Here is an 18,510-nt window from a genome sequence, read left to right as displayed (position 1 = left end):
GACTTGAAAACAGAGTGGCAGCAAAAACCGAACAGATTCTTAATTAAGAAAGATGCATGGTAGCGCATCTTTCCGTGATAGTTTGCAACGACGCCACTAAGCGGCGCATAATGGTAAGACGAACTCGTAAGTAAATTTCAGTTGAGGGCTAATATAAGCAGGCTTTCTGCGAAGCAAAATCATGATATCCGCGAGACATATCTTTGTCAGCAATACAACGCAAGGCTCAACCAAAATTGCTGCAATGATATAGATATGCAAAATAATATTTTCCTAAGTAAGATGTAAAGTATATTGTGTGTAATGTATATTTTTCAAATATTAAAAAAATCTTTCAAACGTGAAACAATTATTGCTGATTGGGTTAAACATATTTTATTTTTCGAAGCAATATTTCTGATAGAAAGATTTTACAAATATTATTGTATATATTTATTTGCAATTTTTTAAAAATATTTTCGAAAATATTTTTCTGACATAATCTGGCGGACATAGAAAGATTTAAAAAATATTTTTGTGAATTATTTTAATCTTCCTAAAAAATATTTACAAAATATTTTGTGCTGTATGGGTATGGACAAAGTCTGCTCGGTTTTTGCTGCCAATCTGTTCTCAGGTCGAGCGCGCAGGCTCTGCTCGGTTTTTGCTGCCAATCTGCTGCCAGGTTATGTATGCAGGCTCTGCGCGGTTTCTGTTGGCAATCTGCTTACATTGCCTGTCAACAGGCTCTGTCGACAGAACACGAGCTTAATGCGGACACAGATGGCTATGGTTTTGGTGTGGGATTTTGATCAAATTTGCTGCCAATCTGCGCGCATTCTGCTAACATTTTGCTATCTGGGATGTACGAAATGAAATGTTCCCACTCTTCAGAATACGTGCACAAACAATAACGTACCGTTGAAATTGAGATTGAAAGCTTGGAAAAAAAATTAGAGCTTCAAAGAAATCGTGTATATTTTCCACAAAAATATACACGCAGGCTAGTAAGCAGAGATGGCGCAGCAATCGAACAAAGACAGATGTCATTTCGTTAGACAAAGACAGATATAGAAAAAACAAAATTAGAAATGTTGACATTATCGACATCGAGGAAGTTCGGCCGTCACTCCAGCAAGCCCGCGAGTGATATCTCGCCCTTACACAAAGATACTTCGCTCACAATACCAATGACTATGCGAATATCTCACGAATACGCGACGATATCTCGCAAATAGTCCCACAATAACTACGCGAATGGTATCTCGCAATTACGCGGGGATACCTCGCGAAGTCCGCAATACCAAAACGTGAAAGGTGCCTCGCACATCAAGACGCGATTACGCGAAACGTATCTCACAGTTTCGCGACAATACTATGTCCGAATAAACGCGATCGACACCTCGCCAAATACACAAGACGCGATTACGCGAAACGTATCACAATTCCGCGACAATCCTATGTCCGAATAATACATCACGGATTCTACCGCCCCGCGGGACGGTCATACACAACTCCGAATTCCAAAAGGATAACTTTTCGATGATTCTACAATTATGCGCACCCTCATTGCGGGACGGTATGTACAACGTGGTTCTAATTACGCGGTGACTGTCGGCCGCGTGCGGTTTCCCGAGAAGGGCGATCACGTTTTACTCTCTCGGCCGGGCCCTCCGTCAGTATTTCTTTCGGTAATTAATTATTAACGGTACCCATGCTTGACGCGGCACTGCGAGACTCCCGGAAGGGCCTCGGCCTCGAGAAGGATCTTACTTGCTTACAACGGTGCTCGAGCAGTGGCCTTACAAAAGATCCTCGGCAGCCGGTGTTCCTCGGGATGACGTCTCAGGACGAAAGCTCGCACGACAGTGTCGCTCCTCTTGCCCGGCGGGACTATGCTGGACCCGCGCGCCTGCGCGCCATGCTTGCCGATCAGCCCTACGCGAGCGCTGCGTCCAATCCGAGCGCCTGCCGCTCCTGTCGGCGCCCCTCGCGTCTGCTCCGCCTGCCGGCGGTATCTTTAAAAGCTGCTGTAAGTCCGGCTGTCCAGGCCGCGACTTGACCGAAATCAACTGCCCGGCTGGACGGGTCGTGGCCACGTCGATCGGTATATCAAATACCCCGTGAAGGCGGTAGGGTCGTTCCACACCCTTGGGGTGTACCTCGTCGGGGCATCCCCCTGCTCGGATCCTCCGTTAGCGGGCTTTATCTCGACATCATCGGGCTGAGCGCTCGCCCTGCGAGACGCTCCAAGCGGTATCGGCAATGGGCCCAAGCGTGACCCGCCCGTCGGCCACTCCTCCGCAGGACGCCTCCGGGTTTTCCTTCTGCAAATCCCGCGGTGCGACCTAAGTCGTTACAACAAATTTTACTGGCCATCTGCTCGGCACTACCCCACACAACCTGTAAGTCTCGCAAAATAATTAAAATCTAATGTTAAAGACGCGGCCGCCTCGCCCCTCTCGGGTGGAGGCGCCATCCCTGATGCTCCCCTCGGCCGAGCTACCATCCGGACAAGAGACGTGACCTTGTCACGTCACAACTCCCCGCTCCCAGACGAGTACCGAGGGGGCGTCGGGCCCGGCATGCCGGTGACCACCGCTCAAGCAACCTCTCGCGACATCTTATATCACAATCAAGTCTCTTTCGGCCCTTCGCCTCCCGGAAAATCCGCGCTCCCGTCAGTCCCGTAGCCTGGTTAACGCTTCTCCCCCTCGTGACCATCGTCTGACGACTGACACGTATGGCAGGAAGGAAGTAGGAACTAGGTCTCTTTTATTCCCAGACACACATCCACACATCAGAGGTCTCGACTCGGTATTTCGGTAATTCCTATAGGTCGGGGGCAGGAGGGTAGTAGGGCTTGAGATCTTTCACATGGACTTTCCCGACGGGCGATCCGTCTAGCTGAGCAACTCATATACCATCGGAGAGATCGCTCGCTTTATCCGCAATGATCCCTGGAATTTCGGTGCCAATTTTCCCGCGACATTCTGCGCGGCCGACGACAGCACGTGCTGCCGCTTCAACACCAGATCTCCAACACGGAATCTTCGCGGCCGTCTACGCAAATTATAACTCGCGGCCTGCTTCTGGTTCGCCTGATCTAAATTTTCCGCCAACCTCTCGAATGGCCCGTAACTCGGTCATCCGCTGTGACCACTCCGCGGGGTCCCGCGGCTCGACCTGAGTTGCTTCCTCGCCACGGTCACGCAAACGGCGGTATCAACTCGCGTCCGAGATTTACGAACGCTGGGGAAGTGCCTAAGGACGAATGCGACGCGGTATTGTAGGCAAAGCGGAACTGCGGTAAATATCTATCCCACTCCCTATGATCCTTTTCGATAAATGACACGATCATAGTTTTTAAGACTCGATTAACCCTCTCTAGGGGTTGGCTTGCGGATGGTAGGGCGGTACGATAGTGTGCGTTATGCCGTTCTCCTCGCCGAAGCCCTTTATTACTCGATTTATAAACTCCGTTCCATTATCCGTAAGGAGAATCTTCCTTCCGTTAAACTTGAGTTTTCCAAAGGGTCACTATCGTCCGTAAAAAATTTTTGAGACGCTTTTTCTGATCCGTTGTTAACTTAGCTAATCCGCAACAAACGCGAGAATCTGTTTCCGTCGATTGAAAACGGTAACGAGCGCGAGGTCTATCCGCGAAATACCATTCTGCTTTTGCAAAGTCTAAAGCGATCCCGAATTTGGTCATGAAGTCCATGCCTATAATGCACGGTATGGCTAAGTCCGGTAATAAGCTCACGGAAATTTTAAAACTCCTATCTTTTAGATGTATTAGGAGCGAAACCTCATTACGGATCGTAGCTAACTGTCCGTTTGCCATTCGGATCTTGGTACCTCCCCCGCGCGCGGTCGGTATGCCTAGACTATTTACGATCTGCATCCCCTCGCGACCGAAAAGCGTGCGGCTCGATCCTGAGTCCACTAGCGCTAATATAGATCGTCTGCTTACTCGAATTTTAAAGTATTGTAAGGACGGTAATTCGGTAGAATCAAAGGTAACATACGAGTGTGGGAGCTTTTCAGTGCTGGTATTCGTAGTTCGGGTCTCGTACTCTCGTTCTCGACTATTGGGGCCGTAGGAACCCGTCCTACGGACTCCCTTCCGCGTTTACCGAACACGTAGGACACGTTCGCGTCGTGTAACCACGCTTGCCACATCGGTAGCAATGAGTTTGCCGAGCCTCTTTACAATCGCGTGCGCGATGCCCCGTCTTCTCACAATTCCAACATTTCATGTTGGCATCGCCGGGGATCGTTGTCGACGCGGTAGCGGTAGTCGGCGCGTTCGCGGTCGCGACGGCAGTGATAGACGCAGCTTTCGAAGCTTTTTTCCTCTTCGCGGTTTTCTGGCTGATGGCCTCTCCCGCGGCAACCGTGCTCAGATTTCGCGATTTCCCTTCCGGAGCGTGATATGCTAAGTCCGGAAAGATTGACTGTTCCGGCGGTAATGGCGGTTGGTACGTCTGATCCGCAAGAAAACTCCGCTCTATTCGCGTGGCCAAATCCTCCAATGTATGGAAATCGGAGAACTCGCATCGACTGATGGCGATCTGGTAAATTACTATAATTTTTTAGCGAATATTGTTGAGAGTGGATCCCAAGTTGACTCTGTTTATACTGATTTTGCGAAAGCGTTTGACACTGTGAATCGTACTCTTTTATTAAGTAAACTGCGAGCCTATGGAGTCGGTGGCTCTCTCTTGTGTTGGATCTCATGCTTTCTCTCAGATAGAACACAAATTGTAAAATATAAAAACAGTATATCTAGAAATATAACTGTCTCTTCCGGGGTGCCGCAAGGTTCGCATCTTGGCCCCCTTTTATTTATTTTATTTATTAACGATATCGCTATGTATATTAAATATTGCCTCTTTTTACTATATGCTGATGACTTGAAAATGTATCGAAAAATAAATGGACTTGCAGATGCATTATTGTTGCAACAGGATCTGCACAATCTTGAGGTCTGGTGTAAGAGAAACTGCCTTCGACTCAATGTTTCTAAATGTTTTGTTATACATTTTACTCACAAACATAACCCACTTCTGTATGACTACATTCTTGATGGTTTACCACTCTCAATAAAGCATAATGCTCGTGATCTCGGAGTTTTGTTTTGCGCCGACTTATCATTTAACAATCACATTCAACTTATTGTTTCATCTGCGTATAAAACACTTGGCTTCATCCTCCGCTGGGGAAAGTATTTTGTAAATATCTCCACTTTAAAACTGTTATATTGCGCGTTGGTTCGCCCGAAATTGGAGTATTGCTCCACTGTGTGGTCTCCCTATTATAAATGTCATATTGAAAAGATTGAACGCATACAGCATAAGTTCTTACGCACGGTAGCCTACCGCATGGGAAGTCCTATGGCTATTACCTGCCATGACTATTATCCCATATCAAGAAGACTTAATTTAATCACTCTAGAGAGCAGGAGATTAATTTCTGACCTAACATTAATTTTTAAATTATTAAACAATTTTATCGATAGTCCTGACCTATTAAAAAATATTTATTTAAATATTCCAATCAGGAACTTAAGACAATCTCCCATTTTTTATGTTGAATATCACCGTACTTTATATGGCGTAAACTCATGTTTGAATAGGATGATCATCTCGGCAAATAATTATGCCAACTTGGTTGATTTCTTCGGCGGCAATGTGTCTTCTTTTAAGCGGAAACTCATTTGTTTACTCTCCTAACATTACTTATTGTTTTCTGACTGTATTTTTTATCTATTTTGTTTAAATTTTTATAAACTACATTCTCTCGTGTATATACTAAAGGGTTTTTTTACCCGTAAATAAAGATTATTAAAGATTAAAGATCTGCAAACGCGGTAATAGATTGCGGTGAGCAAGCATAAGCTGCTCCGACAGAGGCCATGGAGGGCTCAACCGACCGAATAATGCTCGTAAACACTTTAAATAGTCGGCCGCCGACTCATGTTCCTCTTGCGTCCTCCGGAGGATTTCTTCCCGGAGCGTATACAAATAATCCGGGTCTCCGAATCTAGCCCTCCACGCGTGTTCGAAATCCCGCCAATCCCGCCAATTATGGCTTTCTAACCGAACCCAATACAATGCAATACCCGACAGGAACAATGGTAAACACTTGAACAAATCCACGTCATCTATAGGAATGATGACTCGGGCCTCCTGAATTCGTAATAAAAAAGCTTCCGCGTCACTGCCGCGCTTTCCTGAGAAAAGTGGAGGTTCCACTTCCTCATTAGATTATACGCTTCGGACGCGGACCCACGCGTGCTTCGCCGATCGGCTACGTGAGGTGAGTACTCGATTCGTGGGGGTGGCGTGAGATTATATTTTTCCCCCGGTTGCTTGGAAGTCTCGGAACTAGGAACGAGCGGCACGCTAAATGCTCCTAAATTTGCGAAAGGTTCCCCCCTTTACGCGGCACGATCCCGCGGCACCGCTTCGCCGGCATCCATCGGGCCGGCCTCTTCTGCCTCTTGAGCGGGTGATGGTGGAAAGTTCATCCCTCTCAAGGCCGATTCCTCAAATCTAATCAGACGCGAACGCAAGGTTGGCAAAATACCACCCGTATTCAAACCCCGATCCGCTAAGTGCTGACGCGCCTGTTCTAACGATATTTGGTTAATCCAACGAAGAGGCGAGTCCACCTCCCGCATACCGCCGGGCCTCCCCGTTTTTCCCCAACCCGCTCGAAGGGGTCCTATTTTCCTAATCGAGGGTTGCCGAACGCGAAACAAAAATATAATACCTCTCCTCAATACCCGGGGTCACTAACGCAGAGGTAAAGATCGGTACGGATTTCCGAAGACGCGAACACGGCTTCACCACGCCAGTGGGAAACGGTAAACCACGCGAAGAAATTAATATCTTCTTCAAATTTTCAGTTATTCCACGATTCCATAAACCGAACGAAAACATATGCCAGCCACAATAATATCAGACTCTATTATCCCTCACGAAACGTAGTTAGTTAGAATCGAGTCAACAACATTCCCAGAATCGTAAACACGTAGGAATCCGGCGCAAGAAATAACAGAAGAACTCTAAGTTTCCGAATACCGGCGGTACGCAAATCAAAACAAAGCCGCTTCCATATGGCAACGCGCACAATTATAATGGCACCAAAATTTCAGAGCCACTAATTTCCAATTAAATCAATTCTCAAATCAAGGTTTCATTCGCACACATACGGGAAAATAGACATTGACAAAATAATTTTATTGCGCACACTCTCTCTCCCGATCCGTTCCTTAATTTTATTCAAACTCTCCTCGCCACTCAAGGGCCTTATTTCTCGGGCGAGAGGCCCCACGTTGGGCGCCAAAATTTTTATGACGACGCGAGTCCCTCGGTCTCGCCTGCCGAGAAGGAGCACGCCGTCAAAGATATCTCAGAAATCAGTAGAAATATCTCAGGCGTGAATTCCTTATTACTTCAGATCGCTGTTAGATCTCGGAGAGGAGGAGAATTAAGGAGCGCAGCGCAATTAGCACACACAAAAATAATGTGAACAAAAGAGATAATATATTTAATCAGGATAAGGTATATAACAAGTCGTTTCGTGGATAATAATAATATCGTAACGACCCCCGTAACAATCACTTAATAACACGAGTGATATCTCGCCTTTACGCGAAGATACCTCGCTCACAATACCAATGACAATGCGAATAGGAAGGGCCTCCCTCGACCTCTATTAAGCTGGACCCCCCACCAGCGCAAATCAAGTTCGCACTAGGTCAAAAATTTAGTGCTATTTAGGTGCTAATTAAGTGCCCTAGTCCGAATTTTGGTGCTCGAACGGTTTAGCAGGAAATCACGTAAAAAATGGGGGGGTCCAGCTTGCCATTAAGCTGGACCCCCCCATATCAGAAAATAAAAAACAAGTACACTATAATTTAGTGCTAATTAAATGCTAATTAAGTGCCCTAAAATAACGATAAAATATTGACAGATTATAACATTTATTTAAATATACCACTATATATTGAACACAGTACCGTCGCGGTCGACACAAACACTTAAAAAATTTGATGCATGGATATATTCGTTACTAAAATGATCGAAAACATATATTATCAAAATATTACCAAATCTGAGATTATTGCTAACAGTAAAACAATTACGATAACTAACTTAGACCAGCCGTTGGCGCTGAGAACTAAGTTCCGTCACCTGATCGTCTACGAATTGCTCGCATGATTATAGTATTAAAATAATTCTCAGACATTGTACTTTAAAAGAATATCACGATTTGAATTTAGTGCTAGCTGCATAGCGTTGAAATTAATTAATTAACTCATGAAATGCGCGCGCAGCGCTCTATGATTCGTTACTGCATCGTCAAAGAATTAGGTGCTCGCGTGTTTTTGGTCCCAAAATAATCCTGAGGCATTGTACTTTAAGAAAATATCACGATTCGAATTTAGTGCTAGCTGTATAGTGTTGAAATTAATTAGTTTATAGGCGAAGCGCGCGCGCCGCGCTCTAAGGTTCGTTACAGAATCGTCAAAAAATTAGGTGCTTGCGTTATTATGGTCCCAAAATAATCCTGAGGGATTGTACTTTAAGAAAATATCACGATTCGAATTTAGTGCTAGCTGCATAGCGTTTAAATTAATTAATTAACTCATGAAATGCGCGCGCAGCGCTCTATGATTCGTTACTGCATCGTCAAAGAATTAGGTGCTCGCGTGTTTTTGGTCCCAAAATAATCCTGAGGCATTGTACTTTAAGAAAATATCACGATTCGAATTTAGTGCTAGCTGCATAGCGTTGAAATTAATTAATTAATTCATGAAATGCGCGCGCAGCGCTCTATGATTCGTTACTGCATCGTCAAAGAATTAGGTGCTCGCGTGTTTTTGGTCCCAAAATAATCCTGAGGCATTGTACTTTAAGAAAATATCACGATTCGAATTTAGTGCTAGCTGTATAGTGTTGAAATTAATTAGTTTATAGGCGAAGCGCGCGCGCCGCGCTCTAAGGTTTGTTACAGAATCGTCAAAGAATTAGGTGCTTGCGTTATTATGGTCCCAAAATAATCCTGAGGGATTGTACTTTAAGAAAATATCACGATTCGAATTTAGTGCTAGCTGCATAGCGTTGAAATTAATTAATTAATTCATGAAATGCGCGCGCAGCGCTCTATGATTCGTTACTGCATCGTCAAAGAATTAGGTGCTCGCGTGTTTTTGGTCCCAAAATAATCCTGAGGCATTGTACTTTAAGAAAATATCACGATTCGAATTTAGTGCTAGCTGTATAGTGTTGAAATTAATTAGTTTATAGGCGAAGCGCGCGCGCCGCGCTCTAAGGTTCGTTACAGAATCGTCAAAGAATTAGGTGCTTGCGTTATTATGGTCCCAAAATAATCCTGAGGGATTGTACTTTAAGAAAATATCACGATTCGAATTTAGTGCTAGCTGCATAGCGTTTAAATTAATTAATTAACTCATGAAATGCGCGCGCAGCGCTCTATGATTCGTTACTGCATCGTCAAAGAATTAGGTGCTCGCGTGTTTTTGGTCCCAAAATAATCCTGAGGCATTGTACTTTAAGAAAATATTACGATTCAAATTTAGTGCTAGCTGCATAGCGTTGAAATTAATTAATTTATCCATGGAGCGCGGCGCGCTTCGAATCGTGATATTCTTTTAAAGTACAATGTATGAAAATTATTTTAATACTATAATCATGCGAGCAACTAATTCGTAGACGATCAGGTGACGGAACTTAGTACTCAGCGCCAATGGCTGGTCTAAGTTAATTATCGTAATTGTTTTACTGTTAGCAATAAACTCAGATTTGGGAATATTTTGATAATATATGTTTTCGATCATTTTAGTAACGAATATATTCATGCAGCAAGTTTTTTAAGTGTTTGTGTCGACCGCGACGGTACTGTGTTCAATATATAGTTGTATATTTAAATAAATGTTATAATCTGTCAGTATTTTATCGTTATTTTAGAGCACTTAATTAGCACTTAATTAGCATTAAATTATAGTGTACTTGTTTTTTATTTTCTGATATGGGGGGGTCCAGCTTAATGGCAAGCTGGACCCCCCCATTTTTTACGTGATTTCCTGCTAAACCGTTCGAGCACCAAAATTCGGACTAGGGCACTTAATTAGCACCTAAATAGCACTAAATTTTTGACCTAGTGCGAACTTGATTTGCGCTGGTGGGGGGTCCAGCTTAATAGAGGTTCGGCCTCGGATCTTACTTGCTTACAACGGTGCTCGAGCAGTGGTCTTACAAAAGATCATCGGATCCTCGGCAGTCGGTGTTCCTCGGGATGACGTCTCAGGACGAAAGCTCGCACGACAGTGTCGCTCCTCTGGCCCGGCGGAACCACGCTGGGCTCGCGCGCCTGCGCGCCGTGCTTGCAAGCCCTCCTTGCCGATCAGCTCTACGCGAGTGCTGCGTCCGATCCGAGCGCCTTCCGCTCCTGTCGGCGCCCCTCGCGTCTGCTCCGCCTACCGGCGGTATCTTTAAAAGCTGCTGTAAGTCCGGCTGTGTCCAGGCCGCGACTTGACCGAAATCGACTGCCCGGCTGGACGGGCCGTGGCCACGTTGATCGGTATATCAAAACGCCCCGTGAAGGCGGTAGGGTCGTTCCACACCATTGGCGTGGACCTCGTCGGGGCATCCCCCTGCTCGGATTTTCCGTTAGCGGGCTTTATCTCGACATCATCGGGCTGAGCGCTCGCCCTGCGAGACGCTCCAGGCGGTATCGGCAATGGGCCCAAGCGTGACCCGCCCGTCGGCCACTCCTCCGCAAGACGCCTCTGGGTTTTCCTTCTGCAAATCCCGCGGTGCGACCTAAGTCGTTACAACAAATCCTACTGGCCATCTGCTCGGCACCACCCTACACAACCTGTAAGTCTCGCAAAATAATTAAAATCTAATGTTAAAGACGCGGCCGCCTCGCCCCTCTCGGGTGGTGGCACCATTCCTGACGCTCCCCTTGGCCGAGCTACCATCCGGACAGGGGACGTGACCTTGTCACGTCACAATATATACATTATATATTCTTAATATTAATTATTATGTTTATTTTTACGACAAAAAATCAGATAACAATTAAAAAAAATTTTTTCTTTTTTTTTTGTCACAATACAATTACGTATTGTGAAAATCATAGCTGCAGCAAGAGCGGAGTGTTTTTCTTATATTTTTGTTATTTAAAATAAATATTACATATTTTTTTTACGGACGTATACACGGTGCGCCATACGCTTCACAATATTGAGTATAATTCTCGATGGAAATTCCGAAAAATCAGTTTTTAGCGGAAAGAAATTAAAGTTAAACTTTCGCAATTTTCTTGCAAAAAACTGCACTCGTCTATTTTTCTTTCTCTCTTTTCCGTTGTTTCTTAGCGGAATATTTTGTGACGATAGGACACACATACACACGTACCTCGATGTCTGTTCCTCGCAATCAGATGAGACTACGGCGTTATCCTATATTCCATTTGTGCTACGTATGTATGTGTGATATGACGTCAACGGCGAGAGTCGGGGTTTGTTACGTCAAACTTTTGCACGTGTTGCGTAACACATACTTCGTAATTTCAAAAGTTGACTTATTTTCCATATACGGCAATATAATAAATTATTTCTCTCAAAATAGCGAAATGTTAAATACGCGTCCCAGTTCGTTTATATCGCCTGAATAAATAAAACTCAAGATAAAACGAGTTTGTATGAGATTCAATCACAATTATCAGTTTATTTAATTTCCCTCTTTTTTGTTTCTTAAAAACATGTTTTTTGGGAAAGATATATGGTTTATATCTTGTTACAATGCATACAATAGAATTTTAATAAATAAAAAAATAATTTTAATTAACACGGATTTTGTAATACCAAGATTTTTAGAAATTGCGGGTGAGGTAGAAAAGAGTGGATTTTAATGTTTTAACTTTTACCAATTGCAAAGTAGATTAATTATGTCTATAAATACTTATATCATTTATTTTAATATAATACGGAAAACAAAAAAGTTAATTTTTTTTTAATAGAAGCTCAAGTATCCGTTTATTAAAAAATCTTTTAATTCCATTCTTCTCGACAATTATAAAACCTTTTCGTCGTTGGTTGATATTAATGGACTCAGCAACGGTAGCAAATAAACGAAACGGGTTTATTTGCTCGTCGCTGATGATAAATACTGCATTCTTATACGAAATATTCGTTATTTTCAAGTGGACAAGCTCGAAAGACGAGAGCGCGATTTCTGCGAGGCAATTTGAAACGAAAGAGCGCAGAATAAGGTAAAAGTGCACTTTCGTGGATACAAGTGCAACGAGTAGCGGAGTCGAGATGTATGCACATTGACCCACTCCAGGCGAACTCCTATACATAAAAGAAGCTGCGTACCAATTTAATCTTTACAATCGGAAGGTAATATATTTAACTTTATAAATATTAATATATTTTACCCGTGAGAATAAAATCGCGAAAAAAATTACAATTACGTTTGCGACGATTATATGTAACGATGATTACATATGTTTCAATCGGAAATCATGAACTAAAATTTACTTCGGAAAATTAAAATCCAAGAAAAATTTCTCGAAAAATTTAATTAGCAAATATTAATTTGACTTAAAAGATAAAAATGTTATTTATTAGTAAATAATAAATGTTTACTTTTTATTCAGCTTTAAACTTATTTCAATACGGCTTCCTTTTGCAGTCCAATTACCAAGATATTTATCGTGAAGAATTCAGAAAATATGATCGACCAAAGTACTGTGTTGTATAGATATCTTAATCCAAATCTAAATTTCCGCTCGGGAAAACTCGATTACAAAGTTATCGAAAAAGTCTGTAGCTAACAGGAAGCACGCGATTATATTGATACGCCCTGCGTTATAGAAAAGCTGAACGAGCTTACCTGTTCGTGCATCGGAAAGATCCCGCCGAGGATGATGTCGCCGTCGATACGTATCAACTTCGAGCCATCTTCACCTCTCTTTTTTGCGTTGTAATTGTAACATTCGCTTGTAATTAGGAAGCACCACATCCACGGCAGGATCCTGCGTAAGTTCATCTTGGCAACGGAAGTTGAACTACTCGAGTGGCTCGCGGTTGACATCTCGCTAAAACACAAAATAACATTTACGTTATTTTTTGCAAATTTCTCTTAAACACAAGTATTGGTACACAAGTATTTTCTTACTGTTCCGTGTATAACACAAATAAAATGCAAATACTATAAAACCGGTACGATAAAATAACGTGAGAATGTTGCAGACGTCAAGAACGAAGAATATTTCTAAAATTGTATATTCCCTTTCTTCGAGAAAAAGACAATGTTGAAAATATTGAATTTATTTTATTTCAATTGATTAGAGTAAATCGATTATACGTCGTGGATACATCTGTTAGTATTGTCTGAGTTTCCTTCATCTCTTTCAGAATGTGACTTATTATTATTGCGTGAGATTTGTACGAGCTACTTCGAAACGACTAGTAACGAGGCATTGAAACGAAAATCTCGATCTCTACAATGTCATATATAATTCTCTGCTTATGCGCTGGAAACGTGAATATATAGTGGAAACGGATAGATCGTAGATACGTGTGCAAAATATTTACAAAAATATGAATACATCGTACGTTCAATTCCTGTTCATTTTGAACTCTTCCCACTCAGGTCACGATTTCTAAATTTATAAAACAGTTTCTTTTCGACAATAAATCTTTGTCCGCCGCATATTAAAACTGTCACGTTCAAAAATAGAAGAATCTTTTAATCCGTCGTACAAAATTTTTTTCTTTTTTAAATGATCAAAACATGAACTGTTGCTTTGGAAAGTATAATTTAGGTTTTCAGCTCTTTCGATAAAATTCATCGACACTTATTGTTAGTCGCATCGTACGTTTCAAGCATTTAAACGATCTTTCCTTTCTTAATCTAATTCGGTTTAGGGTGTCGTACAAGGATCAAGGAAATTTACCCTCCGCTTCTCCTTTAATTACTTTATTGCCTGTTCGTGTAGTACGACCTTACATCTTTATCGTCCAGAATCGATTTTGCTTATTGTACGAGCAACGTTGTCTATCAACGGAAAAGAACCGTTCGTTGATACGTTCTTTCTTTTTAATTTATACTTTTACCTCCTCGCTTTTGCATATTTCGAGCTCTTGTAAACACGTCATCTTCTTACGAGGAAACGTTGCTGATTGCGAGCCTGCTTGCGCGTCTACGATGTAATTTACGGCGGTGCAAATGAGAAGGGACAAAAGCATTGGCGGTGAAATGACTTCGTTAAACAAATTTCATTCTCGCTCGCGTCTTCGCGGTGTGTTTCGGTTTTCTAATTGTCTCCCATTTTACCTTCTTCTAAAAGCCATTCGAGGTTGTAATTTTATAATTTAGTTCGACTTTTCCAATTAATTTGAGATCTTTACCGAAAGCAAACTCTCTTCTGGTCGGTTCTTTATATACTTAATGTCTAGATGTCAACGATTAGGGGTAATCTAGCATAAAAACATCGTAACTGAGATAATTTATTCTTGTCTCCCAATTAGATTCGAAGACTTCCTTATCTTATACAAATAACAATATAAAATTTTAACTATAAAAACTATAATAGTTAAATTTAAATTGTTTTTAAATTGTTAATTTATAAAAAATTGAACCAATGATAACAGCAAGAATCTTGAATATTAGAAGATTAATTTCTTTTATTAAACATTTTTAGGTATTGATCACAGCTAGATGCAAATGCAATATGTCTCATTGAGTTCCAAGACAAATGCAAAGTTATAAAATTTTCTTAATTAATTATTTAATAAAACATGATAAATACGAACATAAAATTATAGTTTCCTGATTTTATCTTTCAAACGATCGTTCAAAACAGGTACAAAGTCTTCGCGTTATTAATTAATTAAGTCAAATTCTTGCATTAATAATCGTTTATGTGTCAAACGATTAAAAATAAAATGTTACTTTAAACATGTTGATAATATAATTTAACATTAAATTTTAACAGAATATATGTGACAATTTTATGTAACGTAATTTACAAAATGTTAATCTTTACGCTTGTTATGAAATTTATAATTTAAGTGAAGTTTAAAATCGTTCGTTTTCCAAGGCGTAATATATTTATAGAATTTATTCGATAATTGTTATCTTTATATCAAACAGAAAATAATATTCGTTTCAACAGATTGATAGACAGCGATCAAGAAAAACAATTATACATGAAATCCTATAGATTATATCGAGACAGACAGCTCTTAATTACTAATAAATTACTTTTATACATAGGTATAAGCAAAGTCTTAATGTCTTAAAAAGTTTAATATTTTCATGCGGTAAAATACTCGACCGTTTATTTCTCCGAGAAATTATTTTTCACATCTTTAGCAAACATTCAATTGATCCAGAATAATCCAGAATAATATAATTTTTCACACGCGATTTCTTCACACGTGAATTTTTCCACGTGTGGACATCCAACACAGAGGACATCTCTCCAATATAATTTTTGTACTTTTAATTTTTCATTTTTATTTCTATTGCGAATTCTATCACGCCTGACCAGATTCAATATATGCAGCACGCTAAACACTCAACACCTCTACTGCGATTGAATGGGCATTGTATCGAACATACCAGAATTCAGTGAGACGTTCCACTGGCCCCAGAAGAGTCTCGTGAATGTAAAGCATTAGTGCGACCTGTGATAGTGATCGCCTTGTAATTCCGCGTAATTCCATTAAAGCACGGTCTTTTATTGGAATTTTTGACTCTTTCAACTTCATTACTAACCGTACGTTAAAAGAGAGTAAAGTAAATGTTCTCTTCCATTGTTATCCTATCGCGCGAAAACCGTTACAAAAGTTTTCCTTTCCGTTATATTGTTTCATTCCAATAAAGATCAACGTAAAATCGTACTCCGTAAGCGAATAAAGAAAGATAAGACAACATACAGACAGATTGAAAAATCGTCAATTTTCTTTTGAACTTTTAAACTTTTAAGCTAGTTGAAAGAGAGATGTATAAAAGAATTAAACTTCTTCTAACTTTATTGTTTTCACAGGACAAGCCAAATTGCAATGATATATAGAGAATAATATATAGAATAATATATAGAAATTTAAATTTAAATTTCAAAGACTCTATTTTTATATTCGACAACGTTTGGCTAATGTCGTGACTTCGACCATTGGTTTTGGTCAGATTAATCGTCAAGACTTTTTCGAAGTTTTGGGTTTTGGGTTTTGGTCCTTTTAAATTGAAGTAATCTTTGATACTTACTAAAATACATATAATTTTCTGTTATTATACACCGTTGCCCTAAAAATCGGTGTTTCCATCTTACAATTAGTAAGATTTGATATTGTGATAAATATTACCACATGCCTCAGTGGTCGAATTGGTACGACGCCCTACACGGAATGAGGGAGGTTCCAGGTTCGAACCCTGGCTGAGGTAATATTTTTCGCAATAAATTTAATTATTTAAATTTAATTGAAATGAGATGCTTATATATAAGTATCAAAGATTACTTCAATTTAAAAGGACCAAAACCCATGGTCGAAAAAGTCTTGACGATTAATCTGACCAAAACCAATGGTCAAAGTGTCACGACATTAGCCAAACGTTGTCGAATATAAAAATAGAGTCTTTCTCGTTTATTAATTGGCGAAACAAATACATATAATTTTCTGTTAAATTTCAAAGTTTAACTTTTCTAAATTCAAATATATCATAATAATTAATATTAATTACTGTGAATATTGAAATTATAAAATTTATGTCATATTTTATAAAATACTGTAAAATAATATTATAAAAAATTAATTATTGTGACAATTTAATATCTCACTAGAACTTATATATTTGAAACATGAAATCTCTTATGTCAGAAATGTGCTTCAATTTTCTTCTACTTTTGTATAGTAATGCGTCTTGTTCACGTGTAACTCAATGGAAGAAGAAGCTTTTCGTCGACAATGGCGCTTTAGAAATAGCGTGTTTCACGTCTTTGATTTGATCCGCGAGTACCTGCCGAAAAGTGCCCTCAGAGAATGTTACGGAAGGTAGCCACTCAAGCAAAGATATCGTTTTACTCGAGCAGAAGAGCTAGCTCGAAATAATGTGCCGGCTATCTCTGGAAGCCGGGCGAAAAAGCGAATTCACACCGGATAAAGGAGTGTAACGCAAAGGAATACAAACAAGTTCGAATATCGGATAAAGAGTGATCGATCGCACGTGGCTATACTCGCTCACGATTAAATGCGAATTGATAGCGCGGAGCAATAAATTTTTCAGAGTAACAAGAAACAATCAAGATTAAAATTCACAAAAGTGTCTAATAAGATTATCTTTTTAAGTATTATACAATCAAATAACTGGCACCTACAATTAAAAATACTAGTAACATAAAATTATGTTATTATTATTATTGCTATTAATTACTTTATTAGCATATTACTATAGCAAGATTTTTATCTATTATTGTTAAAATAACACTAAGAAAAGCATTTAATTTGTAAGAATTAAAGTACTAACAAAAATGTTAAAACAGCACTTGCAGACAAAAAGTAACAGTAAGGAAAACATCTAATTTGCAAGAATTAAAGTACTTGGAAAACAGCACTTGCAGACAAAAAGTAACAATAAGGAAAACATCTACAGACAGTACTGAAACTAATACTGTAACTAATGTAACTGATTATAGTGGTACTATAGATCGACTATCCTCTTTTCTTGTATCTGTTATTGAAATATGCTTGATATTTCCAATTAACAAACAAGTCGATAAAACCATTATATTTATTGAAAACTGTAGAAAATATTAGATATGTCAGATTCGCGATTATGCCTTCATTTGAATGTCAAGAAAAGAATAAAAGAATATACGAGTGTTTGTAAAAAGTTTTTTATAAAATGTATAATTTAGTATTTTTATTAAAATTTCTTCTGACAAATTACTTAAAAAAAAGCAGTACTTTTTTATTCAACGTGTAGACTAATATATCAGAGAAAAAGGAAAGATGATCTGAATAATTTGTCTAATTTAAATATTGATTTACGTAATTCTTTAATTAAACCCAAGGAAATAGAATTTATAAAGGGAAAGAACGTCTGTTTAGTTATCCACCTTCCATTGGTAATTGGATTCAACTTACTCCTCCTTTGACCTTGTTTAGTCAGACATTTAAAAGCAAATTATAAAAATAAATGTAATTGTAATACAATACGTTTCAAGAATATAAAGACATACTTAATTGTAATATTTCTTTGGTCAATTTTATATTGAAGATTTTAAAATTGCTTTTTATAAACGGTGATAATTTCTTCTTCCTCAATTTATGTGCTCGTTTGTATTTCTCGATTATTGTCATAAAATGTATGATCGATCAAATGTTTAAAACCTTCCAATTTTTTCAAGAAGGACTTCTAATTAATTTCAAATTCCAATCTTATACTTTAGTTCGCCCGTTCTTTTAGGTCTGCTCCA

At 39.7% G+C, this 18,510-nt stretch overlaps 1 protein-coding gene across 4 annotated transcripts in view; it reads right to left on the bottom strand.

The window, feature by feature from the left end:
* Positions 1–18,510, bottom strand: part of LOC139780011 (metabotropic glutamate receptor 8) — a 179,021-nt gene that overhangs the window by 127,118 nt on the left and 33,393 nt on the right. For all 4 annotated transcript variants that reach the window (XM_071718538.1, XM_071718540.1, XM_071718539.1 and 1 more), the window contains exon 2: positions 12,921–13,125. In XM_071718538.1, coding sequence (XP_071574639.1) covers positions 12,921–13,121 — 201 coding nt within the window. In that variant the 5' untranslated portion in view covers positions 13,122–13,125. The remainder of the gene's footprint in view (positions 1–12,920; positions 13,126–18,510) is intronic.

Source organism: Temnothorax nylanderi, unplaced genomic scaffold (assembly GCF_030848795.1).
Source record: "Temnothorax nylanderi isolate EJ_2023f unplaced genomic scaffold, tnyl_v1.0 TNYL_tig0256_pilon, whole genome shotgun sequence".
In the NCBI taxonomy this organism is placed as follows: domain Eukaryota; kingdom Metazoa; phylum Arthropoda; class Insecta; order Hymenoptera; family Formicidae; genus Temnothorax; species Temnothorax nylanderi.
The sequence above is the reverse complement of the archived record's forward strand: the minus strand, read 5'-3'. Positions and strand labels throughout refer to the sequence as shown.